At 39.4% G+C, this 25,739-nt stretch overlaps 2 protein-coding genes across 2 annotated transcripts in view; both read right to left on the bottom strand.

Moving 5' to 3' along the window:
• Positions 1-302: 302 nt before the first annotated feature.
• NAAA (N-acylethanolamine acid amidase) overlaps positions 303-25,739 on the bottom strand; it is a 35,251-nt gene continuing 9,814 nt past the window's right edge. Inside the window, exons 6-12 of the mRNA XM_043969512.1 lie at positions 19,288-19,364; positions 11,175-11,347; positions 10,889-10,951; positions 6,946-7,012; positions 6,378-6,406; positions 2,193-2,273; positions 303-993 (exon numbers count right to left, since the gene is read on the bottom strand). Coding sequence (XP_043825447.1) covers positions 2,204-2,273; positions 6,378-6,406; positions 6,946-7,012; positions 10,889-10,951; positions 11,175-11,347; positions 19,288-19,364 — 479 coding nt within the window. The 3' untranslated portion in view covers positions 303-993; positions 2,193-2,203. The remainder of the gene's footprint in view (positions 994-2,192; positions 2,274-6,377; positions 6,407-6,945; positions 7,013-10,888; positions 10,952-11,174; positions 11,348-19,287; positions 19,365-25,739) is intronic.
• On the bottom strand, positions 20,552-24,125 carry LOC122730912 (pre-mRNA-processing factor 40 homolog A-like). Its single transcript, XM_043970464.1, is given in 4 exon segments — positions 20,552-20,562; positions 21,595-21,649; positions 21,651-23,882; positions 24,039-24,125. Coding segments are annotated over 4 exon segments (2,385 nt in total).

Raw genomic sequence — 25,739 nt, 5'->3', positions numbered from 1 at the left:
GTGACCCTGGGCAAGTCATTTAACCCTCATTGCCCTGAAAAAAAATTGTTTTTACATGTAATTGGGGGAAAAGAAAATGCTAAATAAATAATTAAAAACAAAAACAAAAAACAGAAATAGTCTGCAACCTATTTTAAAAAAAAAACAACAACTCATTCTGCAAATTCAGGAAATCACTTCTTTCTTGGGTTCACAAATGGGCTTTTTCTACCACTAAAATATTATTCTTTGGGGGCATTGGATCAGAATCACAGTTTTCTGAGAGATAAAAAGAAAGTCAAGGAGAATACCACAAACACCAATTACAGTAACTTTATAAAACTTTTATTCATTTGTTCAAAATTATTTTTCAATTTGTTGCCTAACCCAGCACAATCATAGCAATGGCTGGAAGGGTTGGTTACTATTTAGAAGCAATAAGAAAATAGTTGTGTTTTTTTAACTGATTCAAGTGTAGCAGAAATTTAAGCAGAAACTTCATAAAAGATCAGAAATATCAGTTGCATAGAATAATATAATAAAAGATCATGCTTTTGCTATCCAAAATGGAAGGCATCATACAGGCTCAATGTTTGCATCTGTTGGAATTCTATTTCTTCCTCAAACACTTTACAATAATTCATTCACTTTCACCAGTTCACTTAACAGGTGGATAGCCTGGGGCATGGAGAGGTGGACATCTATGTATTTATTAACAGGATGGATTCTTGGACAGACAAGAGCCCACAGCATCCACTCCCTGTCTTTTGGGGATCTTTAAATTGGGATAAATAGAATCAGGAGAAATTCTGAATATTATTTTTGAATGAATTTGAAAAATATAACCCCTTTGGGCAGCAGCTATCATTGTCCTCTTTACTAAAACTGGTTTTATAGGATCCTCTTTGGATGTGGCAGAGCAGCATAACGTGGGTATCTTCACAAAAGATTATAACACATTCACTTGGGTTTTTTTTAAGTGCAGCATATGAGAAGTCAACTTTTTCTTTTTACCTGTTAGAGGAGAAAAGTAAACACACTTTGAACAATTCATCTTTTAAAGTACCAAGGATTCAAACCAAACCAAATTTTAAAGAACACTAGAGCTATGCAGGCCTCTCTTAATTTATACTTGTTCAAGGGTACTGTATCTCAATACTGCCCACAGAACCAGTCGTATAAATTCCAGAATAAGCCATGCTTATAGATGCAATATCTGTAAGAATGGAGCCAACGAAATTTCTGCAGAGTTCTGTAACTTAAAGAGGTGCAGTTACTATGAGCTCAGGCTATAGTGACATCTCTGAGGCTAGCCTCACCCAAGACCTATAAGGGTTCTGGGAAAGTACCAGGAACTCAGCATAAACTCTCTTCCATTGTTAAACTGACATACAACAAGCCTCATGCACTCTGATTCTGCTGGAAAAACTCAAACATTGCAGGTTAAATGGACTACCCCTGAATTCACAGTGAGTCAATGACCGAGCAAGTTTTCTCTGAGGCCTACGATATAAACATGGCAGCTCAATTTCCATGCCAATATGCAAAGTATACAAAAGTGGTGCAGTAGATAGAGAGACTGGCACGGAGTCAGGAGGACCTGAGTTCAGATCTGTCCTCACTTATTAGCTGTGTGACCCTGGGCAAGTCACTGTTTGTGCCTCAGTTTCCTTACCTGTAAAATGGAAATAATAATGGCACCAACCTCCCAGGGTTGTTATGACACAGTGCATGGCACATACTAGGTGTAATATAAGCACTGTTGTGGTGGCTGTTCAGCTGTTTCAGTCATGCCCGACTCTTCATGGCCCCATTTGGGGTTTTCTTGGCAGAGACACTGAAGCAGTTTACCATTTTCTTCTCTAGCTCCTTTGACAGATGAAGAAACTGAGGTAAACAGGGTCAAGTGACTTGCTGACAGCTATTATTATAGTTTTTTAAAACTTCAATGGAATTCTAATAATAATAATAATAATAATATTAAGTGTCTACAGTGAGCAGAGATTTGCCAAGAAAGATGCAAAGACAACTGGTTCATTAATCTTGCTCTCAGGGAACTCATAGTCTAATGGGGGGATGAGACTTAAATCCTGTGTCAAGAAGGTGATATAGGATTCCTTTTCTTTGAAAGGGAAATCTGGGCCAATGAAATAGCAGGCATTTCTCTCAGCAGTTTTCATGGTTAAATTAAATTACCTCCTGTTTTTACTTACGTCTTTTGCCCTCAGTTTCTGATCCGAGTCATGTATTTGTCTGGGTTTGCGGCACTCATTACTGTTGTGTAAATTGTTAAACTGGAAAAAAAAGAGAGAAAGAGAAAAGGGTGTACATGTCTACCATCATCCCTGATGAAGATAAAAGCAAGATAATCAAGGAACCAGGTTCACATAAACCTCTTCTGGGTTAGGGGCCAGACAGCATTTGTGACATGAGCCCTTCAAATTCAAGGCTAGTGTCTCTAGTGGTGGAGCTAACATTAAGTACACAGGACATCTCTCTGTACCCTTTGCATCCTCACTGATGCCGGGGTGACTGGTTTGTTGATTCCACCTACTTTGTGCATGCCCATGAGGCTACTGTGATCCTAACCTTGTCATTTCTAAGTCTGATCTAAGCTCCCAAAGGGCCCTAGTCCAGGAATAACCAACCACACATTCCAGCTTGTCCCAAGCAGGTCCGTCCATGCCAGAGTATTGATGTCCACCGATTGCGAACAATCTCTTGGCCAGGAATCAATGAGGAGGGGAAATGGTATAACTATGTGAGGTCATTCATGAGTCTGTGTACTATATAGAAGATGAATACATATCTTCAAAATCCTCCTATATGGATACTAACCCACTTCAACTGTAAAGACTCCTCACGGGGCAGCTAGGTGGTACAGTGGATAGAGTACCAGCCCTGGAATCAGGAAGACCTGAGTTTAAATCCAGACAGACTCAGACACTTACTGTGTGACATTGGGCAAGTCACTTAACCTTCATTGCCTCCAAAAAAAAGATTCTTCACAGGCTTAAGTTACACACACACACACACACACACACACACACACACACCCACCAAGGAGAGGTAGCATTGTCTAATAAGTGGAAGGAGTGCCAAATCTGGAATAAGAAAGCCTGGGTTCAAGTATTAGGTGTGACAGTAATATGCTTATCATGTGATATTATTATCTTATATTACTATTATAATGACATAGAATATTATTATAGTTAGCTGTGTTTGTAACTTATTTCCCTACTAGACTTTAAGCCTGCAACAGGGTAGGATTCTACTGTATCCAATAATCAACCAACAAGCATTTATTAACCACTTACTGTGTACCAAACCCTGTGCTAAGCACAGAGAATATAAAATTATTATTATTGTTTTTATACTTTGATCTACTTGTTATTCACAATGTCTCTGTTTGGGGGGCAGCTAGGTGGCACAGTGGATAAAGCACCAGCCCTGGATTCAGGAGGACCCGAGTTCAAATCTGGCCTCAGACACTTGATACTTACTAGCTGTATGACCCTGGGCAAGTCACTTAACCCCATTGCCCCATTTAAAAAAAAAGTGAGAGAAATTATTATTTCTTTTAGATATTAACAATCAATTATTGAATTAGGAGCAGGACTTTTTCAGAAGCCTATAGGTTGTTTAGTCTCTGAAGGACAGCTGATAATGAGATTGAATTAACTCTCTTATCAATCTTGTTCAGATTCCACCCAGGTAGGGAACTCCCTTGTGCTCTACTCAGGTTTGGGTGAGGATAAATTCTTTGATTAGATTGCCCAAGACTGGGCAATTTAGAAGTAAATGACAGGGGCAGCTAGATGGTGCAGGGGATAGAGCACTGGCCCTGGAGTCAGGAGGACCTGAGTTCAAATCCGGCCTCAGACACTTAACACTTACTAGCTGTGTGACCCTGGGCAAATCACTTAACCCCAATTGCCTCACTAAAAAACAAAAAAAACAAAACAAACAAAAAAAGAAGTAAATTACATAGTCAAAGTTGCCCCCTAGCCCTTCATTAGAATAGGTCCAGCCCCTCATTGTAATATCCATTTTCATTAATTATTAAATAATCAGACTTGATTATTTAATAATTATTTAATTATTATTAAATAATCAGACTTGATTTCCATCCTCAGGAACACCCACTCTTCCAAGGGCATATAAACTGTGAGCCCACCATCATGATTCCATTGTGGTGGACAGATAATAGAAAGAAGCCAAGGAGACAAGGACAAAAATGTCAATTGTCAAATAGTAGTAATTCAATTGAATTAAATAAATACTTATTAAGCACCTACTATGCACTACTATGTGCAGTGGTGATACAAAGACAAAAATGCAGCAGTCTCTGCCTTCAAGGTGTTTATGTTATCATTATTCAGATGGGCGTGGAGATGGTCAAATGGACAAAAATAAATTCAAATTATACTCAGAGTAAATAAAAAATAATTTTGAGAGAGACGGAAAGGAAGATCAGGAAAGACAACATGGAGTAGGTAGCAACTGAGCTAAGCCTAGAAGTAAGTTGGAGATTCTAAGAGGAAAGTAGGGTTTCAAATAAAGTATTCCAGAACATCAACTTCCTTGAGAACAGAGACTGTTTCATTGTTATTTTTGTATCCCTAGCACATAGCACAGTATATATTCAGCATTTAATAAATATTTATTGAGTTTAATTAATTTATCCTAGAGGCAATAGGGAGCCACTGAAGCTTCTTGAGTAGGGAAATAGAAACATGGTAAAATCTGTGATTTAGAAAAATTATTTTAGCAGTTTTGTAAAAGATGGATTAGAAAGAAGAGAAACTAAAATCTGGAAGACCAACTAGGTTGTTATTAATGAAGTCCAGGTGAGAGGTAATAAGGGGCTGAACTGCAATGGTGGCCACATGAATAAGTGGGACAAATATGAGAATTTGTAAAAATACAAGTTGACAAGATTTGGCAACTGATTACATATGGGGGAATGAAGAAAGAAATCAAGGAAGATTCAGAGGTTGTGTGGGTGATGCTCTCAACAGAAACAGGAAAGTTAGGAAGCATGAAGCATGATGAGTTTATGAATTATGATAACGAGTTTCTTTCTGAACATGTGTTTCTGATGCTGTCCATGATTAGGAAGTCATGGGCCAAGAGGCAGTTGGTCATGTGAACCTAAAGTTAAAGAGAAAGATTAGGGCTGGGGGTCACCTACATAGCAACAATACAATTAACAATATCATTCATGGAAACTGATGAGATTTCCAAAAGAATATGAAGAGAGGAAGAGGGTCCAGGAATAGGACACGGATGATAATCTAGCAAAGAAGACTAAGAAAGAGTGGTCAGAGAGGTAGGAGGAGAACAGGAGAGCACATTATCATGAAAGCCAAGAGAAAAGAGTATCCAGGAAGAATGAGGGGTCACCAATATAAAATGCTGCAAAGACCTCACAATGGATGAAGAGTGGATTTAGCAATTAAGAGATACTTGAGGGGGTGGCTAGGTGGCGCAGTGGATAAAGCACCGGTCCTGGATTCAGTAGTACCTGAGTTCAAATCCGGCCTCAGACACTTGACACTTACTAGCTGTGTGACCCTGGGCAAGTCACTTAACCCCCATTGCCCCTCAAAAACAAAAACAAAAAACAAAAAAAAAGAGAGATACTTGATAACACTGGAGAGGGCAGATTCAGTCAAGTGGGAGGTCTGGAAGTCAGATGGCAAGGGATTGAGAAGTGAATAATAGGGTAGGAAATAAAGGCAAGTGCAAAGTCATTCTCTGTGACTGATAACAAATGAATATAATTCATGTCTATGAATGACAAACACCATTTTTCCTACAGATTTCCCTTGTTCCCTGAGATAAGCATGAGACCATTCTCCCCAGTGTAGGTAAAACGAGACATTCTTGACTTAGCTGTTCTCAGCAATACAATGACCCAAGATAATTCCAAAGGACTAATGAAGAAAATGTATTCACCTCAGAGAAAGAACTGATGGAATCTGAATACAAATCAAAGTAAACTTTTTTCAACTTTATTTTTCTTGTTTCTTTTGGGTTGGTTTTTGTTTTTTTGTATGTTTGGGGTTTTGTGGTCTGTGTTTTCTTTCACATGATTTAGGCAAGGAAAATCATCAATGGTGGTGGAGAGACAATAAAAAGAAGCCAAGGAGACAAGGACAGAATGTCAGATTTTCAATAGTAGTAATTCAACAAATACTTATTAAGCACCTACTGTTTGCTACTATGTACAGGGGTGAAACAAAGAAATTGCTGTCCTTCTCAATGAGGGAGAAAATCTGAAACTCAAAAAATTTTAAATTAATGTTAAAAATTATTATTACATGTAATTGGGGAAAAGTTAAAATATTAAATTGTTAAAAACAGACATTCTTAATGACACAGAAGACACTTACTTGTTCAGAACTGGAAACACTGACAAAACCTGCAAGTAAAATTTTAAAAAGAATCCAATTATACACAAATTATTGGATACAAATCTGAAATACAAGTGGGATAGAAGGAAGTTAAGATATGACAGTAATTGGGTATGGAGGGTGGGAAGGATAACTTAATTATTTCACCTAAACAAGTCCAGAAATTATCAACCACCTTTATTAAAAAATAAAAGTAGGGGGCAGCTATGTGGCTCAGTGGATAAAGTACCAGCCCTGAATTCAGGAGGACCTGAGTTCAAATCAGCCCTCAGACACTTGACACTTACTAGCTGTGTGACCCTGGGCAAGTCACTTAACCCTCATTGCCCCGCAAAACAAACAAACAAACAAACAAACAAAAACAGAAGTAAAAATATTTCAGGTAGTTAATATTCCAACACAAATAATTTTATCAGTCTCTCTCTGATATCCAAATATAATCTGCTATATTTGTTTTCAAATCTCTTTTTCCCATGGCACCATTTTGTTATAGTAATAAATCTCTGAATTTTTTGTACAAAAATTTAAAATAGCAATCTCAAGTTACCTTAAAAAGTGTATCCAAGTTGATATTTTCCTGTCCAGTTGTGTTAAGGGCCTTGATAGCAGGTGTTCTGTGGAGGAAATCATTGAATGTTATCTATCAATAACAAAATCCTTGAGATAAGTTTTGAGACACAAGTCATCAAATTACAAAATTTATGGTAGAAAGGATTTTTTAAAACCTGAAACAGAATGCCCACAACAATCTGCCCAATAAGTGGCTATCTAGAAATGGCCCATAGGTCTTTGGGAAAGCTCTCATTGTTAGGAAATCTTCCTGACACCAAGCCCAAATTTGCCTCATTGCAGCTTCCATCCAGTGTTCCTGGTTTTGTCTTCTGGGTTAGGCAGGACCAATCTGAGCCCTCTTCCTTATGTACATTTGCTAAGCATACTCAAAGACAGCTACCTTGTTCTCTTCCCTGGGCTCTATCACTCATGCCTTCAAACGTGGAATGGGTACAGGACCCTTCACTATCCTGATTACTTTACTCTGGATACTCTTCATCTTATCGATGTCCTTCCTAAAATCTGGCACCTAGTTAACTGAGCACAATATTTCAGAATTTGACTTTCAAATACAAGACCCTGGAGAAGCATAAAAAGGTAAACAGGAAAAAGACTTCATGAGGGATATTAAAAGATCAAACTGTTTACATTCCTACATGGGAAGATAATACTTCGAACTCATAAGAACTATCTCAGTAAGGAATTCACAGAAGACACAGGTCTGAACTGAATATGAAGGGATGATATCTGTAAAGCATTTATGTTTTGTTCTTTGTGGGGCAGACAGGGTGGGGTGGTGTCTTATGTCTGGGGCCAGATTTGGGCTTGGGGCCTCCTGGGTCCAGGGCTGGTGCTTGTCCACTGTGCCACCTAACTAACCCATGATGACATCATTAAAATAGGGTTGAGGTGTAGGAGGAATAGACTGGAGGAGGGAAAAGGGGAGAGATGGTCTGGGGAGAGGTAGTTCACATGAAGGAAATAAGAAAAAAGCTTATGGAGGGGAGAAGAGAGGGAAGGAGTTGGGGGTTGGCTCAAAGAAAGACTCACATACATACTCAAGTAGGTATAGTATTATATTTTTGCCCTGAGGGAGGGGAGGGAGAAAAGGGGGGGAGGTAAGAAGAGAAGGAGGGAAGGGCAGATTGGGGGAGAGAGCAGTAAAAAGCAAAACACTTTCAAGGAAGATGAAGATGTTCTGCATTACTGCACCAGTATGACATATTGAATTGTTTGATCTCATAGGGAGGGTTGAGGAGGGAGGGAGAGAGGAAGAAAAATTTAGAACACAGAATTAGCTCAGGGACCTTGATCTCGTCGGAGTGGGCTCATGGAGGGAATAGCATTCATACCCAATTGGGAGAAGTAATCTATTTAACCCTGCAGGAAAGTAGGAGGAGAGGAGGATAAGGAAGGAAAGATGAAAAAGGGAGTGCAGAGTGGGGGAGAGGATAGTCAAAAGTAAAATACCTCTGAGGAGGAATAGGTAAAAAGAAGATAGAGTAAATGTCATGGGAAGGGAGTGGGATGGAGGGAAATAGTTATGATGATTGATTATAATGGCAAAACATATGGTACCTACTTTGCTGGGCTTTTATGTAGAAAATTATCTGTCAAGCTTTCTGAGGTTATAACGAACAGGATACTATCAGAATAACCTGGAAAGACCTACATGAACTGAAGCAGAGTGAAATGTACTGTATACAAATAACAGCAATAGTGGGGGATGATCTGCTGGGAAGTATGTGGTCATTTTCAGCAAGGCAATGATCCAATATAACCCTGAAGGACTTATGAAGATTGCAGCCCATCTGCAGAGAAAGAACTGATAGTATTTGAAAACAGATGGAAACATTTTTAAATTTTTTTTCTTTTCCTCTTTGACAATTCCTTAATCTGAAGTTTGTTTTTTTTACTATTTTCTCTCACAATTAGCTAATATGGGAATTTTTCCATGACTACTCATGTATAACTTATTTTGAATTGCTTGATTTCTTGTGGGTGGGGGGTGGGAATGGAGGGAAGAAGAGAAGTTGGAACGCAAAGTTTTAAAAAATTGATGTTAAAATTTGTTTTTACATATATTTTGGAAAATAAAATTCTATTCAAAGTCAAAAAAAGTAGTAGTCTGAGTGGAGCCGAGTACATCAGAGCTCACATCTCCTTATTTCCAGCAGTTATTCCTCTCTAAATGCTACCTAGGATTGCATTAGGTTTTTTTGGCTGCCATAAGAACAAGGTAAACTAATACTGAGCTTGCGGGTCACTAAAATCTCTTTTCCAGACAAACTTATCTAACCATGCCTCCTCCATCTTCTACAGTTGGGTCTCAATTACTATGAATCCTGAATGAGAATTAGGAATTAGGAATCTGATGAAATTTCATGCATTATAAAATTGATTTTTTTGGACCCAAATGTATGACTTCACATTGATCCCTATTCTAGTTTATCTAATTAGAGTTAATTCAAATTTTTGTGTAGAGTGTGGGAAGGGGAGTATTGTATAATGAGACCAGGAAAACAGGATGTCAATAGGGAGCCAGTGGACTTTATTGAGCAGTGGAATAAAACGGTTGGTTCTGCAGTTAAGGAGAATCACTTTAAGCAGCTTTGTGGAGGGAAGATTGGAATAGGAAGAGACTTGAAGCTGGGAGCACTATTCAGAGGTCCCACAAATGGAGGAAGAAATGGGAAAGGCCTGAACTAAGGTGGCAGCTGTGGGAATAGAGAGAAGGGGTCAGATACAAGAGATGTTGTACAGGTGGAAACATGGAGCACCAGAATGGCTCTGTAGGGTAAGGGACACAGAGAAACAGAATATAACGATAGGTTTATGAACCTGGGAGCCTGGAAGGATGGTGATGGCTTTGACAGAAATAGGGAAATTCAGTGGTAAGGAGGATTTGGGGGGAAAGATAATAAGACCCACAGGCTTCATTTCCAAATTGAGAAGAAATAATCGATCTTACCTACATTCTTAGCAGTTCTTCTACAATAAAACTCCCTATTGCCTTTCTCAGCAAAACCAGGTGGCTAGACGTGCCTTTAGCTAAATGGCTGCCCCTGAGGCTACCAAGGACACTTTTCTATGTTATTCTTTAAATAGCCATAGCACCATCAAGAAAAGGAAAACAAATATTCCTGGGAAGACAAGCTTCTTGGCTTCTAAAGCTTTCCATGTGCTGTGTGAGAGGGTCTCTTATTCTTCTCCTTCTCCTTCTCCTTCTCCTTCTCCTTCTCCTTCTCCTTCTCCTTCTCCTTCTCCTTCTCCTTCTCCTTCTCCTTCTCCTTCTCCTTCTCCTTCTCCTTCTCCTTCTCCTTCTCCTTCTCCTTCTCCTCCTTCTCCTTCTCCTTCTCCTTCTCCTTCTCCTTCTCCTCCTTCTCCTTCTCCTTCTCCTTCTCCTTCTCCTTCTCCTTCTCCTTCTCCTTCTCCTTCTCCTTCTCCTTCTCCTTCTCCTTCTCCTTCTCCTTCTCCTCCTCCTTCTCCTCCTCCTCCTCCTCCTCCCCCTCCTCCTCCTTTTCCTTCTCCTTCTCCTCCTCCTCCTCCTCCTTCTTCTTCTCCTCCCCCTCCTCCTCCTTTTCCTTCTCCTTCTCCTTCTCCTTCTCCTCCTCCTCCTCCTCCTCCTCCTCTTCCTCCTCCTCCTCCTTCTCCTCCTCCTTTTTTGTGGGGCAATGAGGGTTAAGTGACTTGCCCAGGGTCACATAGGGTCCTTCTTTTTGTTTGTTTGTTTGTTTGTTTTTGCCGGGCAATGGGGATTAAGTGACTTGCCCAGGGTCACACAGCTAGTAAGTGTCAAGTGTCTGAGTCCAGATTTGAACTCAGGCCCTCCTGAATCCAGGGCCAGTGCTTTATCCACTGTGCCACCTAGCTGCCCTGGGTCCTTCTTTTTAAAAGAGAAAAAGTACCTCAATCCCCAAACCCCTGTAGAAATGTACCTTCGGTCATCCCATGGGGGAGTTGGTTTCCAGTGATCATAATTCGTCTCAACCCGGAACCACCTACACCACAATACAGAAAAAAAGAACCTGAGATCCTAGGCATGCCTATGTAGAAACACATAATTTTGACTACATAATTCAGAAGCTACCAAAATTTTATATAACTGTTAAATAATAAAATATTTAATAGTAAATAGTAAAAAATATCATTGTTCATCAGGACTCTCATGAATCTGATTGATACGGGTATCAGCAGGTGAAGGGAGCTCCCAATTCCACTTACTCTCCATTTGTAGGATCAAGAGGCCAGATGTCTACAACACCACCTCTATTTCTGGTGATGACCACCCCTTCCTTGGGGGACACACCTCCAACGATATAGTAAACATCTGCAACGATGGGTGTTTTGGCCAGCTTGATCACAGCAGCTTCAAAATTCTCAGCTTCTTCCAAGGTCTAACCAAGAAAGGTAAATGAAAACATCAATCTCGTACATGGTGGGCTCCTATGCAAATGGGTGGCAGAAATGCCCACAAAGTAGAGCAGTATTTGGTTTATTTGGGTTTTATTACAAATTTAAGGATAAGAGAATTGTTCTTTCCAGACCTAATCACAGAAAAGGGGTGAAATGACAAGGTCTCATATTGTAAAAATGCAACTACATGAAGTCATCCTTTATGAGGCACCAGGAAATTTCTTGAAAGAATCAGATAAGAATCAATAAACCATAAAATAAAGGGCAATAGACCATGCATCCTAGTAACTTTTGAAAATTGGTTTACTGAGTCCAGAAGAGAGATTTGGGGGGCAGCTAGGGGGCGCAGTGGATGGAGCACCGGCCCTGGATTCAGGAGTACCTGAGTTCAAATCCAGCCTCAGACACTTGACACTTATTAGCTGTGTGACCCTGGGCAAGTCACTTGGCCCCCACTGCCCCGCAAAAAAAAAAAAAAAGAGAGAGATTTGAAGAGGAAATCAGTTCTTGGTGATATGCATAAATGACATCACGATCTGGAGAAGCCATGGAGAGCCGGGCAAATGGAAGCAAAGCAGAAGCAATTGTCACAAAAAAAGAAATCCAGGGGGCAGCTTGGTGGTGCAGTGGATAAAGCACCGGCCCTGGATTCAGGAGGACCTGAGTTCAAATCCTACCTCAGACACTTGATACTTATTAGCTGTGTGACTCTGGGCAAGTCACTTAACCCTCATTGCCCCACAAAGAAAGAAAGAAAGAAAAAGGAAGGAAGGAAGGAAGGAAGGAAGGAAGGAAGAAAGAAAGAAAGAAAGAAAGAAAGAAAGAAAGAAAGAAAGAAAGAAAGAAAGAAAGAAAGAAAGAAAGAAAGAAAGAAAGAAAGAAAGAAAGAAAGAAAGAAAGAAAGAAAGAAAGAAAGAAAGAAAGAAAGAAAGAAATCCCCGAGGGTGAAACTGTTTGGTGTGAGTGAGATTTTCCCCAACCCTTAGAGACTGTGATCCAATGTGCTCTGAGGATTCTTTGGTGGCTTAAGCAAATGCAGTAAGTAAGCCCTAAAAAGTATGTAACATATTCTTATGTACTTTGTCGTAAACTTGTTTCTTGACCATTTCCTTTTCATTGTGGTTCAAATGTTCAATTGAGGTACTAAAAATAGTATCTTCTAAGGTGAAGGAACCAATCAGCATTGAGTGCTTGATCTGACCCTTTTGCTTCGATTCACTGAGCAAATGTCTAAATAAGCTAGTTGCCAGCAAAACTTTGAGTATGGCACGTTGTATAAGAACCATGCTCATGACTTGTTTGATGGTGATTATGTCCCAATGTTTCATTCTTATCACATTTGGATCATGTTCTGTACTATTTGCTATATGAAGGGCAGCTAGGTGGTGCAGTGGATAGAGCACCGGCCCTGGAGTCAGGAGGACCTGAGTTCAAATCCAGCCTCAGACACTTGACTCTTACTAGCTGTGTGACTCTGGGCAAGTCACTTAACCCCAATTGCCTCACCAAGTGGAAAAAAAAAAAAGATTTTACTTTCCTCTTTGCTATATGCTCTAAAGATGCAATGGGAGGGACTTACCGGGATATAAATACCATCGAAGCCCTAGTTCCGGGTCTTCAGGTCCTAGACCTGAAACCAGCTTTATCATGAGACAGGATCCCTCTCTCAGTAGACCTATTTTCTACGGCTTGGAGACGTCACTGTTTCTTTTTCTTCATTGGACTTAGAAATTTTTGTGACATTGGGAAAATCAGACAGAAAGAGTATTGGAACAGCTGTGTTGCTGAAGCTCTTCTGAACTATAAATCCCAAGGTAGTAATCCTTTACCTCCTTTCCCTTCACAGGCTCCCTTAGGGAAAATCTGTTTACCTTTGTTTCAAATACTTTTCTTGACTTTATAAACAGTGCTAACTATTTTTAAAGCCTTTGTTATTCTGTGTGGACTTGCAGGAAATTCTCTTGGGAGAACGGGATTCCTCAGAAAAGAGAGAAATAGGTATAAGGTGTTTTTCCAGAGCGCTATCTCTGACTGGGGGGTTGGAGCGATAATCGAATTTTGAAAAATGAACAAACAAATAAATAAATACATGAATAAATAAATATTAAGAGGAGTACAGATCCTTTGATACAATTTCCCAAAGCAGAAAAAAGTGTCCATACTATCAAGGCAATGAGTCCATAGTAGGATAAGGAACAGGCAAATAGAAGTAGTTGTACAACCCTGAAGATACACAAATAATACCACTACATTCATAGTCACCCCAAAATTACAAAATATTAAATGAGGAATAAAATCTCACTAAAGATACCGAACATTTAACAATCTACAGCCAGCAAATAAGCAACAATGTTTTCGCATCATCTAACATGCCATCATGTCTGGTCGGCCTCTTTTTCTCCACCTTCCTAATACAACTGTATGCTGTTGCCCTGAAGCTAACTTAACCTGTCATCAGGATTATATATGCCTCTAATTCTGCTTCTACCAATTTTATTTTCCATTACTTAATAGTCTTTCCATATTTCTTTATAATAGTTGGGGAATTCCCCAGCTCCAGGTCCTAAGATTCTATTAGAGAATAATTCTTCTCACTTTGACCCATTTGACTGGAGGCAAGTTTAATTAGCAGCAGCTTGTGGGCAATTGTCAGATGAATAGCAACTCTCTGTAACAAAGGAGATACATACACATACATACACACATATATTTGCGTATATACATGTATCTCCTCTGTTTTACATACACACACGTACATATATGTGTGTATGAGAAGTGTGTACACATATGTATGTGTGAATATGTGTGTAAATAATGGCAACACACAAATCTATGTATACATACCTATATTGTATACAAATATAAGTATATATTATATCATATGCATGTACGTGTGTGTGTGTGTGTGTTTATATTACAATGGGCAAAAGGAACCCATTTTTTGAGGCTGTTCAGCTACTTTCCTCATTTAGGAGGTTGACCAACAGGGACGGGATGTCAGGGGATCTGGAGGAAAGGTTGTTCACCCTGGGATCTCAGGAGTTGCACAGATTTGGTTTGTCCCTTTGTGATAATATATTCTCTCAGGACAGTCTTATCAGAATATCCTCCTGGGAAAGGACATCTCTAAGGTAGTGGAGGCCTCCTTCTACAAAAAATCAGTAAGGCTAATTCTGTCTTGCCTACCAAAGGGTCTGCCTCTCATTTACCCCTAGCTCAGTTTCTTTGACCTCTAGGTTACTTTAAGGATTCACTTTCCCTTTAAAAATCTGTGTTTAACATCTTCCATAACTGGCAGATACCTTCAGCTAGAATCTGTCTCTCTGTTTTATGTCTCACTTGATGTTGTTAGCAAAGGGTCATTAAACAAAGTTATCCCCACAGTCAAAAACCCCAGAGAATTTTGCATGATTTTAATGTATTCATGGGTTTGCTTAGTTGAAGGAGAGCCTTTAAGGTTGGCAAACTATAGTCCAAGGGCTTAGTGCTATCTGTTTTAATATGGTTAGGGAAGCTAAGAGTGGTTTTTAGATTTTAAAGTACAATAAAACTTTATTTTAAAATGTAAAAGCCATTTTTAGGAATCCACCCACAAGCCCTGACCTTGGATCTACTGAATCAAATGCTTTTTGTTTCTGGAGACTTTGCCCTTGATTAGACCCCTTTGGGCATACTGAAAGTTTGCAGGTTCCTAGCCTGAGCTGTTACTGAGGTCCTGGAATAATATAAAACTCAATATCCCAAGAAAGCAGTAACAGAACCAACTCTAGACCTTGTTTCTAAGAGTACCACAGAGTCTAGCCCTAACATCAAGTCTGAAGTAGGCTGGAAGAACAGGCAAACAAAAAAAGAACCCTAAAAGAAGCTATTATGGTGTCAGGGACACTCAAGACACAAATGCAAAAGAAAATGACTGCAAAGCATCCACAAATAAAACTTCCAAGAAAAACAATGGGCACAAATTCAATTGGAATTCTTGGGAGAAATGAAGAGGTTTTTTTAAAGTTTAACAATGTTTATGTAAATAGAATGAGAGCACTTGAGGGAAAAAAAGAAAAGAAATGAGAGCTATGGAAGAAAGAATTCAAAAGGGAATTAAGAGCTTGGCACAAGACAAACAAAACCTTGCCCAAACAATAACTCTGTGAAAGTTCAAATAAACCAAACAAAAGCCAATAGCTCCCCAAAGCAACAAAAAAAAATATAAAAACAAGTCAAAGGATTGAAAAATAGAAGAAATGTAAATTATCTTAAAGCAAAAACAATTGAACTAGAAAAAAGATCAAGGAGAAAAAAATTTTTAATCACTGAACTATCTGCACATCATGACCAACAAAAGATCCTGGGAATCCTATTTCAAAAATTCTTAAAAGAAAACTACCCATATCTCTTAGAACCAGAGGGCAAAGTGTTAATAGAAAGAACCCACTGTCACCTCCTGTGAGAAACTCCCAAAATGAAAACTCTTGGGAACATCATAGCCAAAATTCAAAGCTTTCAGATCCAAGAGAAAAAATACCACAAGTAGGCAGAAAGAAAGAGTTCCAAGGATCCAATTAGGGTAACAAATGATTTAGCAACCATCACTATAAAGGAATATAGAACTTGGAAGAAGATTCCAGAAGGCAAAGGATATGGGATTATAGCCAAGAGTAAAGTACTCAGCAAAACTTAATATAATGCTTTGGTGGTGGTAGTGGTAGGGGGATCTTTAAAAAAATAGAGGACTTCCAAGCAGTTCTGCAGAGGTGCAGAGAAACTTTAAGATACAGGCATAAGAGGGAAGAGAAACAAAAAGGTACACACGAATGAACAATGGTAAAGGACCAAGCAAGGATAAACTGCTTACATTTAAATATAAGAAGAAGATCCAGGTGTCCCCTCTGATCCTTATTATCAGCAAGGGTTATAGAATGAGTCCAATTAGACAAAACCTGGAAGTGTTTTGTCTTGATGATCTTAAGAAAAGAATAGAGAGGGGAATAGGAATACATTGAGGAATGGGTGAGAAAGGAAAGTTAGGGGAAATTATCTTGTATAATGAGGGTATGCAAGGAGATAACTATGTAAAAAAGGAAAAGGGGGTGGGGGTGAGTGACTACACTTGAATTTCATTCTCATCTGAACTGGTCAAGAAAGAGAAGAATATATGTACACATATACACACAGAGTTGTGTAGTGGCAGTCTAGCAGTCTTGAGTTCAGTTAGGGATACTCTGACAACTAAGGGGGACACTCTGACCATAGAGAAATATGGTTGATCAACTTTCTGGGGTTAGTTAGAGATTACTCTTTCCTTGGAAAAGCAAAGTAGTTAATTAACCAGATGGTCTTTATTCAAACAGATAACGAAGCAGACATGTCATGGACACTCAGAAAGCTGGGCATCTTGAAATGTATAGCATGAGCTTAGTTGGGAGCCAGTCATGTTTGCTATGTGTTTAGGACCACGTAGTGACAATAATCTCAAGTTAGAAATGTGAAATTTTTATTATTCACGTATCCCACTCCCCAAATACCATCATCATTCCTCAAATAGCTATAACTTTTCAGTCCTATGTCTCTCCTCTATAAAACTATCACCTTCTTTGTGAGGAACATGCCATAAATCTTCTCCTCCCCAGGAGTTGAAGTTTAGACTTCTTCTCCCAGCCATACCTCTGCGTGCCGAATAATAAAAACTTTCACTTAAATTTGGATCAGATTGTGTGGGCGAGTAATTCTTTGAAAGATAAATATTTTCAGATTCAGTTTCATCATGACAGTTGGGTATAGAAATACAGTTCATTCAACATAAAATAGAAGGGAAGGGGAAGAAGGGGGAAAGGATTAAAGGGAGGATAAATTAAGGGAGGGATTAAATTAATCCAAGCAAAATGAATTCTGAGGATGTACAAAAACATTATAGCACTTTTTAAGGTGGCAAAGAATGTGAATCCAAGGCGATGTACATAAATTAGGGGATGACTGAACAAGCTATGGTATATAAATGTGCTGGAATACTGTTGTTTAATGACTAACCATGATTCCAAAGAACTAATGATGAAACATGCTGCCCACTTCATCAAAGATAGGGAAAGAGCTCAGAGTGTAGAATGAGATAAATATTTTTTAGGACACGGCCAACGTGGAGATAGGTCTTCATCAATTATACACGTGTGTATAATGGAGAAAGGGAGCAAGAAGGCAGATCTTGACTGGTTATAATTATATGAGTGTGTATGTATGTAAATAAAAGGAAACTTGAAAACTCTGATCAACACAATGATAGCCAATGATTCTAGAGGATTCCAGATTAAACATGGAGCCCAACTCCTGATTAGAGAGCTGATAGACTCAGACACAGTATGAAACATATACCTTTTTAGACATGGCCAATGAGAAATTTTGTTTTGCTTGACTATACAGGCTTATAACAGGAGTTTTGTTTTCTTGTTTTCTCAATGGGAGGAGGAGGGAGGGAAATGGGAGGGACAGATGGCTGATATTTTGAAAATAAAATAAAATTTAATTTCAAAAAAATAAAATAAAAAAGTCCTGCCATGATTTCTCTTGGAAAGGAAATATTAATTTATCTGTTTTTCAGTTTCAGACTTTTGTATATTAGATTTTTTTAAAAGGGAGAAATATCTGTTGAAAAGGTAAATAATAGTGGTAGCCAAACTACCTACCTTCTTCAGAGACAGTCCAGTTTGCAATGTTCCCCTAAATAGGTGTCACCCAAACTCCATATGTGACTTGATCAAATCAGAGTAGATGAAGCATATTGCATGTGCTTTGATCCTGAAGTCCACAGACTGGTTCTATTCCAGTCTACTACCATTTTGTGATCTTGGAAAAGTTACTTTTTCTCTTATTTATCCCAGTCTGATAAATGAGAGAGAGTTGTACTAGATAATCTCTGAGAACACTTCCGTCTCTAAAGTTCTGTAGTGGGGCAGCTAGATGGCACAGTGGATAGAGCACCGGCCCTGGATTCAGGAGTACCTGAGTTCAAATCAGGCCTCAGACACTTGATGCTTACTAGCTGTGTGACCCTGGGCAAGTCACTTAACCCCCATAGCCCCACCAAAATAAATAAATAAAAATTAAAATGCTGCTATTAATATTTAAAGTTCTATATTACTTGACAATTAACTCTTTTGTCTCATGTAATCTTCATATATGATCTCTTGAAATATAGCTCTGAAAAACTAGTTGTTGACAAAGCCCATCGGGATTTAAAGAGCTACTTGACTATGCCTTTAAACCCAAATCACTCTGGCTCTCACTGATTGGCCAATAATTGGTCCCAGCCCGAGTGTCGATTGCTCATTGTTTGGGTTTTGATGGCTCAGAGTAAGTGTAAATATTAACAGTTTCTGTTCTGGCCAGAAACTCTGAGAATCTTTCCCTCACAGACTGATTCTTTTGGGAAGTCAAACTAGGCCATCTTTTGCCTCAATTCTTACCTAGCCTTTAATTATTGAATGGGCCTTGCCTTAGACAAACTGAGACCTTAGCCATGGTCTCCCACTACATCTGGGGCCATCGACAGACCTCCTGACTTATGTTTTACCACTGGACTCTGATGACTCTGGAAGAGAGAGTGAGGCTGATAACTTTGCACAGCTCTACCTCACTTTAATCCAATTCACTTGCAAGTCAAGACATCACCCTGATGATGTCATTGGTCCTAAGGATGAAACAACCATCTGGAATACATTGTTACTGGTCACCTCCCTACTGTAATCAGGGTCTTGCTGAAAACACCAACCCTAGAGTTTTCAAGGACTTTGCAGATCCCAAAGTATTAGGGACTTGTTAAGTAATGTAGCTTCCTTATCTTAGAAACATGCATATGGAGTATGGGACATCAGAACAGGAATCACAGTACAGAAGACAAAGTTAGCTGGACAGGCTCAACGGCAAACATACTTACATTCCTGAGAAGCCAGCTCACGGGACAATATTTTCTGAGAAGAGCTGCCACCGCATTCTCCCACCAAAAACCTTTGGCTAGAAATTTGGGGACAGAATATTAGGGCAAGAGCAAAGTTTATTGATCTCTACATAATAAAGTTGATTTTTAAAAATTGACAATTCCACATATGCTGCTCAAATAACATTGTTTTAAAAGCCCTCACATCTAGTTTCCATTTTATTTCCTGAATACACAGCAAGAAGACTTGGCAGGAGTGTGGTTAGAGGAAGGATAAGCGGCCAACAGACCAAATATTGGGTAACATTCAGTCGTTGGGGGTTAGTCAGGCCTGTGCATTCTGATAACCAGGGAACAATCATCTCTTTAGGCATATGAATCTGCTAGACAAGTACAACTGATCTCTTCATAAGCATACCCCACCACCAAATTGTAGTAGTTTATGCAAGTTTTACAACAGAGTTACTGATTTTGCAGGAGGAAAGGCGGTGGATACTAGACCAGTAATTTCACATGCATAAGGAGGAATTTCATTAAGGAAACTTCTACCAACATGTCAGCATCTGCTCTGCAACTTAGAGAGTTCCTTAGGGTGCATCAAAAGTCAAGTGACAGGGCAGCTAGGTGGCGCAGTGGATAAAGCACCGTCCTTGGTTTCAGGAGGAACTGAGTTCAAATTCAGCCTGGGACACTTGACACTATCTGTGTGACCCTGGGCAAGTCACTTAACCCTCATTGCCCCCCCCTCCAAAAAAGGTTAAGTGACTTGTCCAAGGTCACACAGCCAGTTCATATCATAGGCAGCACTTGAACCCAAGTCTTCCTGACTCTGAGGGCAGTTTTTTAAAATCCACTATACCTTATTAATTTCCCTGGGCAAAAAGGTAGGGAGTTATTTCCAAGAATGAATATAATGATAACCTCAGAGAACATTAGAAGTCAGAGGACGGGGGAGGGGGGGGCAGCTAGGTGGTGCAGTGGATAAAGTACTGGCCCTGGATTCAGGAAGACCTGAGTTCAAGTCCGGACTCAGACACTTGACACTTACTAGCTGTATGACCCTGGGCAAGTCACTGTGATGTTTAAAATCTAAATGTGTGGTCGCTTTAAATTAGAAACTTTAGCACCAGTATTTGGACATTAAGCATTTATTAAAGCATACCAGGTATTCACATGGAGTTCAGAAAGTTAAGAAAAAGGCCTATCTAGTCTAGAGTTCCAGCCTGGTCTGGTTCTTCCTCAAGTCCTCCACCACAAGCCTGCTTCAACCATGAACTGCCCCCACAAACGGAGTGTGGAAGCTTTTTATAGGTCCGGAGCAGAGGCGGTCCTTACACACTGCTTCAAGCTGATTGGTTGGCGTCATCCAAATTCATTGATTCACTGGACTTGAAGGTGGTTTCAAGTTGAGTTCAAAGTCCTTAGCTTCTGAGAACAATACGTTCTTAAGGGCCAGCCAGTTGTGGTTATAGTCTAGTTAACTTGAAGTAGGCTAATAAACAAAGTCACTCACTCTCACTTAATTCAATCAGTTTAGATTAATCTCCAGGTAAACCTTTGGGTATCTGCCAAATCCCATTATTTTCTTACATTTCCCCCTGCTTCATTAAGAAACATTGTTTCCTTAATGAAGCAATAACATTACAGATACTTATGACTAACAATATAAAGGAAATGAGAGAAAAAGAAATTGAGTGATGCATTACCAAAGGCTAAAAGGGGGCACTCCCCTTTTAGCAGGAGGGCATTACAAACAGAAAAAAACTAAAGGGGGCATTCCACTTTAGTAAGTGGACATTATAAACAGGGTATACAATGGGGAAAAGGAAAACAGGAAAATGTCCATTTAAGTCTTTGGAAGTCTTTTCTCAGATGATTCTTGGGATGTCCTCTGGGTGTAGTTGTGGAAAGTCTTTCAGGTGGGGTAGCTAGGTGGCGCAGTGGATAGATCACTGGCCCTTGATTCAGGAGTACCTGAGTTCAAATCCGGCCTTAGACACTTGACACTTACTAGCTGTGTGACCCTGGGCAAGTCACTTAACCCCAATTGCCTTGCTAAAAAAAAAAAAAGAAAAGAAAAGAAAATCTTTCAGGTGTGGATGCTGATAATCAACTAACGAGTCTCAGCTGTAGAGTTTCGGGTGTGTTTGTAAAGTCCCTCAGGTGTTTCAGGTGTACTGGTAATCAGCTGGGAAATTTTCCTACAAGCTTAACACAACTTTAAATAGCTTTGCCAATAATCAAATCAAACAATGAGAGTTCTCAAAAACATGTCTAAGGAAACTCAGAATCTTTTAGAGATTTTACAATTATTGTCCAGTTGTTACAAGAGGGTCCTTCTCTGCTTTTCTAATTCCCCTTTAACTCGGTTCACTGACAGAAGTATCCCAATTACCAGAATCCTTTCTAGTCTTCTTTTTAGGGGATTTGTGTTTTGATTCTAATCTCTGCCTAGTTCTATCCTTTTCATTTTCTCTTTCTTTTTCTTTTTTATCCTTTTCTCATTCAGCATCAGACTCTGGAGAATCAGATTTGTGTCTCCTCTTCTTGCTTTTCTTCTTCTTTTTTTTGGATTTCTTGTAACTTCTCTCAGACTCAGCAGTAGAAGAAGGTTCTGAAGCAGACCTGGATTCTGACCTTTGCCTCTTTTTCTTTGAATGGCTATTATCATCATCTGAATCTGAGCCCGATCGAGAATGTGAACGTTTCCTGTGATGTTTTTTAGATTTTTTAGAATGTTTCTTGTTCTTTGAATGATGATGCTTACATTCATGCTCAAGCACATGCATGAAATCCTTAAATATTCTTTTTCTTTCAGACTCTAGAGTGATGTCTTCAAATGCCACTTCCTTTACAAATCTTTCTCGAATATCTTCCCAGACTGCATCCAATTCTATCGGAGGAGCAGCCTGTTTCAACATACTCTTGAATGCATACTCTTTTCGTTTCATTTTCCGAGCCTCTTCCTTTTCTCTTTCCTGTACATGGGCTTTTGCCTTTTCTAACAAACTATTAAAAGCCAATTTGATGTTTCCAGCATCTAATGTTTTTGATCTTTTAGTTGAACTGATTACTGCTACAAAATCTTCAAAGGTACTATTTGCTTCAACCAGAAATCCTTTATCCTTTAGAATGTCTTTTATTATCTTTTTTTCATCATGATAACGTGCTTTTAGATCCTCAATATAAAACTTGAAAAGATCAAGTGCAGTTGATCCTGATGAAAAACCAGGCTGACCAAGCATGTTGGTAAATCTAATATCAGAACTAATTGTTGGATATAATTCCATCCAAGATGACATAGAATGCAGCTGTCCACGTTCATGCAACTCATCTAAAAATATCTGAAAAGATTCTCTGTTTTTACGCTGTTGCCTCCTTTCTCGTAACAAACGCTTTTGGTTTTTTTCTTCTTCTTCTTTTTCTAAAGCCCGGATACATTCTTCAAAACATATCAGTGCATCTTCTTTGTCCATGTTCTGTAGCTCCTCATCTGCTGCAAAGGTAGGGTTATCCAGCAGATATTGCTGGGCTTCGGACCAAGTAGTGGAGTAGGTAACATTAGCCATGTTGTCAAGTATATTTTTGAAGGCCTCCCAATTTCTCTTTCGCAACTGCTTTGCTTGTTCCTTTTCTTTTTTTGAAAGAAAGAATAAGACATCTTCATAAATTTCAAGACGATCTTGCCCAGATATTGCATTCCATACTTCCATCTCTCCAAACATTTGTTCAGCTTTTTTATATCTAGTTGTAGAAGTCATTTTTTCATGGTTTTCAAGAAACTGCTGAAAGGACTCCTTAGCTTCCTTATATTTTGATCTCGCTTCTTCTTTTTTTTCTTTCTCTGTCTGGACTTTATATGCATTAAAGACCTGCTTTTTTTCACTAAGCTTTGCCAGGGCACTGTATCGCGGGTCATTGATAATCATTTTCATTGCTTGATTCCATGAGGCATTAGATGGTACTCGCTTTTCTTTTAATAACTCTTTAAAAGCTTTTTTTGCTTCTTCTTTTGCATTCCAAGGATATGTTATTTTAGCAGGTTGACCATCTTCTCCCTCCTTTTTGGAGGTGTAATCTATTGAAGCTTGTCGCTTTGAGGATGCTTCCTCTGGTACATTGCTAGACACTTCTGCACTTTGTTCACGGACAATAACAAGTTGTGCTTGTTCCTCTGTTGAAATTGTTACTGTATTGTCATTCTCTATGACAGTAGCAACAATGGAAGTAACTTCAGGCTCAGTGACAATTGGTGCCATTGTAGCAACAATGGAGGAAGGAGTTGATATGGAAGTATTAGCATTGGCAGCTGCTGCAGCAGAAGTCATAGTGCTCATTGTAGTTGGACCTTCTGTTGTAGGAACTGGGGCAGCTGATGTGGTTGATTCTTCTTCATTGCTTTCTTCTGCTTTGATCATTGCATGCAGGTTTGGTTTTGTAATGAGACTTCCAGCAACAATGATATTCTGGTATCCTTCAAGATCCTCAAGTTCCTTGGGTTTGGCCCAGCGAGATTCCTTTGTTTGAGAATTGTAATAATAAGGCTTTCCAGAGTCAGATTTGTACTCCTTCCAGGGGCATTTAGATAATAATTGCTCAGCAGGTGTTTTGAGATCATCAGGTTTTTCCCATGTAGACTGCTTTGTTTCTGTGTTATAATAGTAAGTTCTTCCATCATGAGATTTATGTTCAGTCCACATTGACTTTTGTGTGCCAGATGTTGCACCTACTGCTACATCCATATTGTTTACTCCTGGCGGTAAAGCAGGCTGTATGCTAGCCTGAGACATATGAGTCATCTTCATCCCAGGCATGACTGAAGACATCATTCCAGGCATCCAACATGAAGATCAGAAGGTTTAGGGGTTCAGCAATCCCTTTGTGGTTGCCAACTGTGATGTTTAAAATCTAAATGTGTGGTCACCTTAAATTAAAAGCTTTAGCACCAGTCTTTGGGCATTAAGCATTTATTAAAGCATACTAGGTATTAGAAAAAAGAGAACACATGGAGTTAAGAAAAGGCCTATCTAGCCTAGAGTTCCAGCCTGGTCTGGTCTGGTCTGGTTCTTCCTCAAGTCCTCCACCACAAGCCTGCTTCAACCATGAATTCTCCTCAAACTGACTGTGGAAGCTTTTTATAGATCCAGAGCAGGGGCGGTCCTTATACACTGCTTCAAGCTGATTGGTTAGTGTCATCCAAATCCATTGCTTCATTGGACTTGAAGGTGTTCTCATGTTGAGTTCACAGTCTAGCTTCTGAGAACAATACCTTTTTAAGGGCTAGCCAGGTGTGATTACAATCTAGTTAACTTGAAGTAGGCTAATCAGCACTCAATCACTCTCACTTAATTCAATCAGTTTAGATTAATCTCCAGGTGAGCCTTTGAGTATCTGCCAAATCCCATTATTTTCTCACATCACTTAACCCTCATTGCCCCACAAAAATAAACAATTTTTTTAAAAGAAGTCAGAGGATAAGATAAGAAGATTACAACAGTCTAACATGGATATACATCCCAGCTTGGAAAGGATTCAGCTTTGAAAAGTTCAGACAGAAGGGGGCAGCTAGGTGGCACAGTGGATAGAGCACCGGCCCTGGATTCAGAAGTACATGAGTTCAAATCTGGCCTCAGATAGTTGACACTTACTAGCCCCAATTGCCTCACACACACACAAAAAAAATGTGATGGGGAAAAGTTCAGACATAAGGTTAGCACAATCAGTCCCATGACTGGTTCTCAAGAATGAAATGTTACCAACAGTTGCTATTCATTCCAATGTGGGGAAAAAGCAAGGTTGTCTTAAAGAGCTAGCTGTCCTGTGTAGGGAGTTCATCCATGATATTAGAATGAGAAAGGAGGTGTGAAAGAGATGGAAAGAGAAGGTAAAGGAGGGGAAAGAGAAAAGAATGGTAAGGAAAGCTAACATGTTTGGTGAGTAGATAATGCTAAAGATGGGAAAATGGGCTCTGTCTTTAAAGTTATGCTGTGAGTGAAAGCACAGGAACAAGTCATATGGAGAAATGAAAATAGATGCTTGGGAGTTGGTTGAACCACTCAACTCTTTTACTTCTGTTTCCTCTATCAAGGAGAATAATTTTCAAACTAAGACAAGAAAGATCAAGAGGGAATTAACACCTAAAATAAGTAGAAGTTCTAAGAATATGTAGCTTCCCTAAAAAAATTGGAGTCACCCAGTGTGGACAAGCTACATCCTAGGGGATTTTTGGCAAAGGGCCCATGGCAGTGTGCATGTCATGGATTGCCAATGCTGCCAAGAAGGTCAAGGGAAGCGGACTAGGATAAAGCCCTGGATTCAGGAGGACCTGAGTTCAAATCCGACCTCAGACACTTGACACTAACTGTGTGACCCTGGGCAAGTCACTTAACCCTCATTGCCCTGCCCCCCCCCCCCCAAAAAAAAGCCAAACTCCCATTAGGGTGAAATCTTTC

This window comes from Dromiciops gliroides, chromosome 6, assembly GCF_019393635.1.
Source record: "Dromiciops gliroides isolate mDroGli1 chromosome 6, mDroGli1.pri, whole genome shotgun sequence".
Lineage (NCBI taxonomy): Eukaryota > Metazoa > Chordata > Mammalia > Microbiotheria > Microbiotheriidae > Dromiciops > Dromiciops gliroides.
Note: the sequence above shows the minus strand (reverse complement) of the source record. Positions and strands in the feature narration are given on the sequence as shown.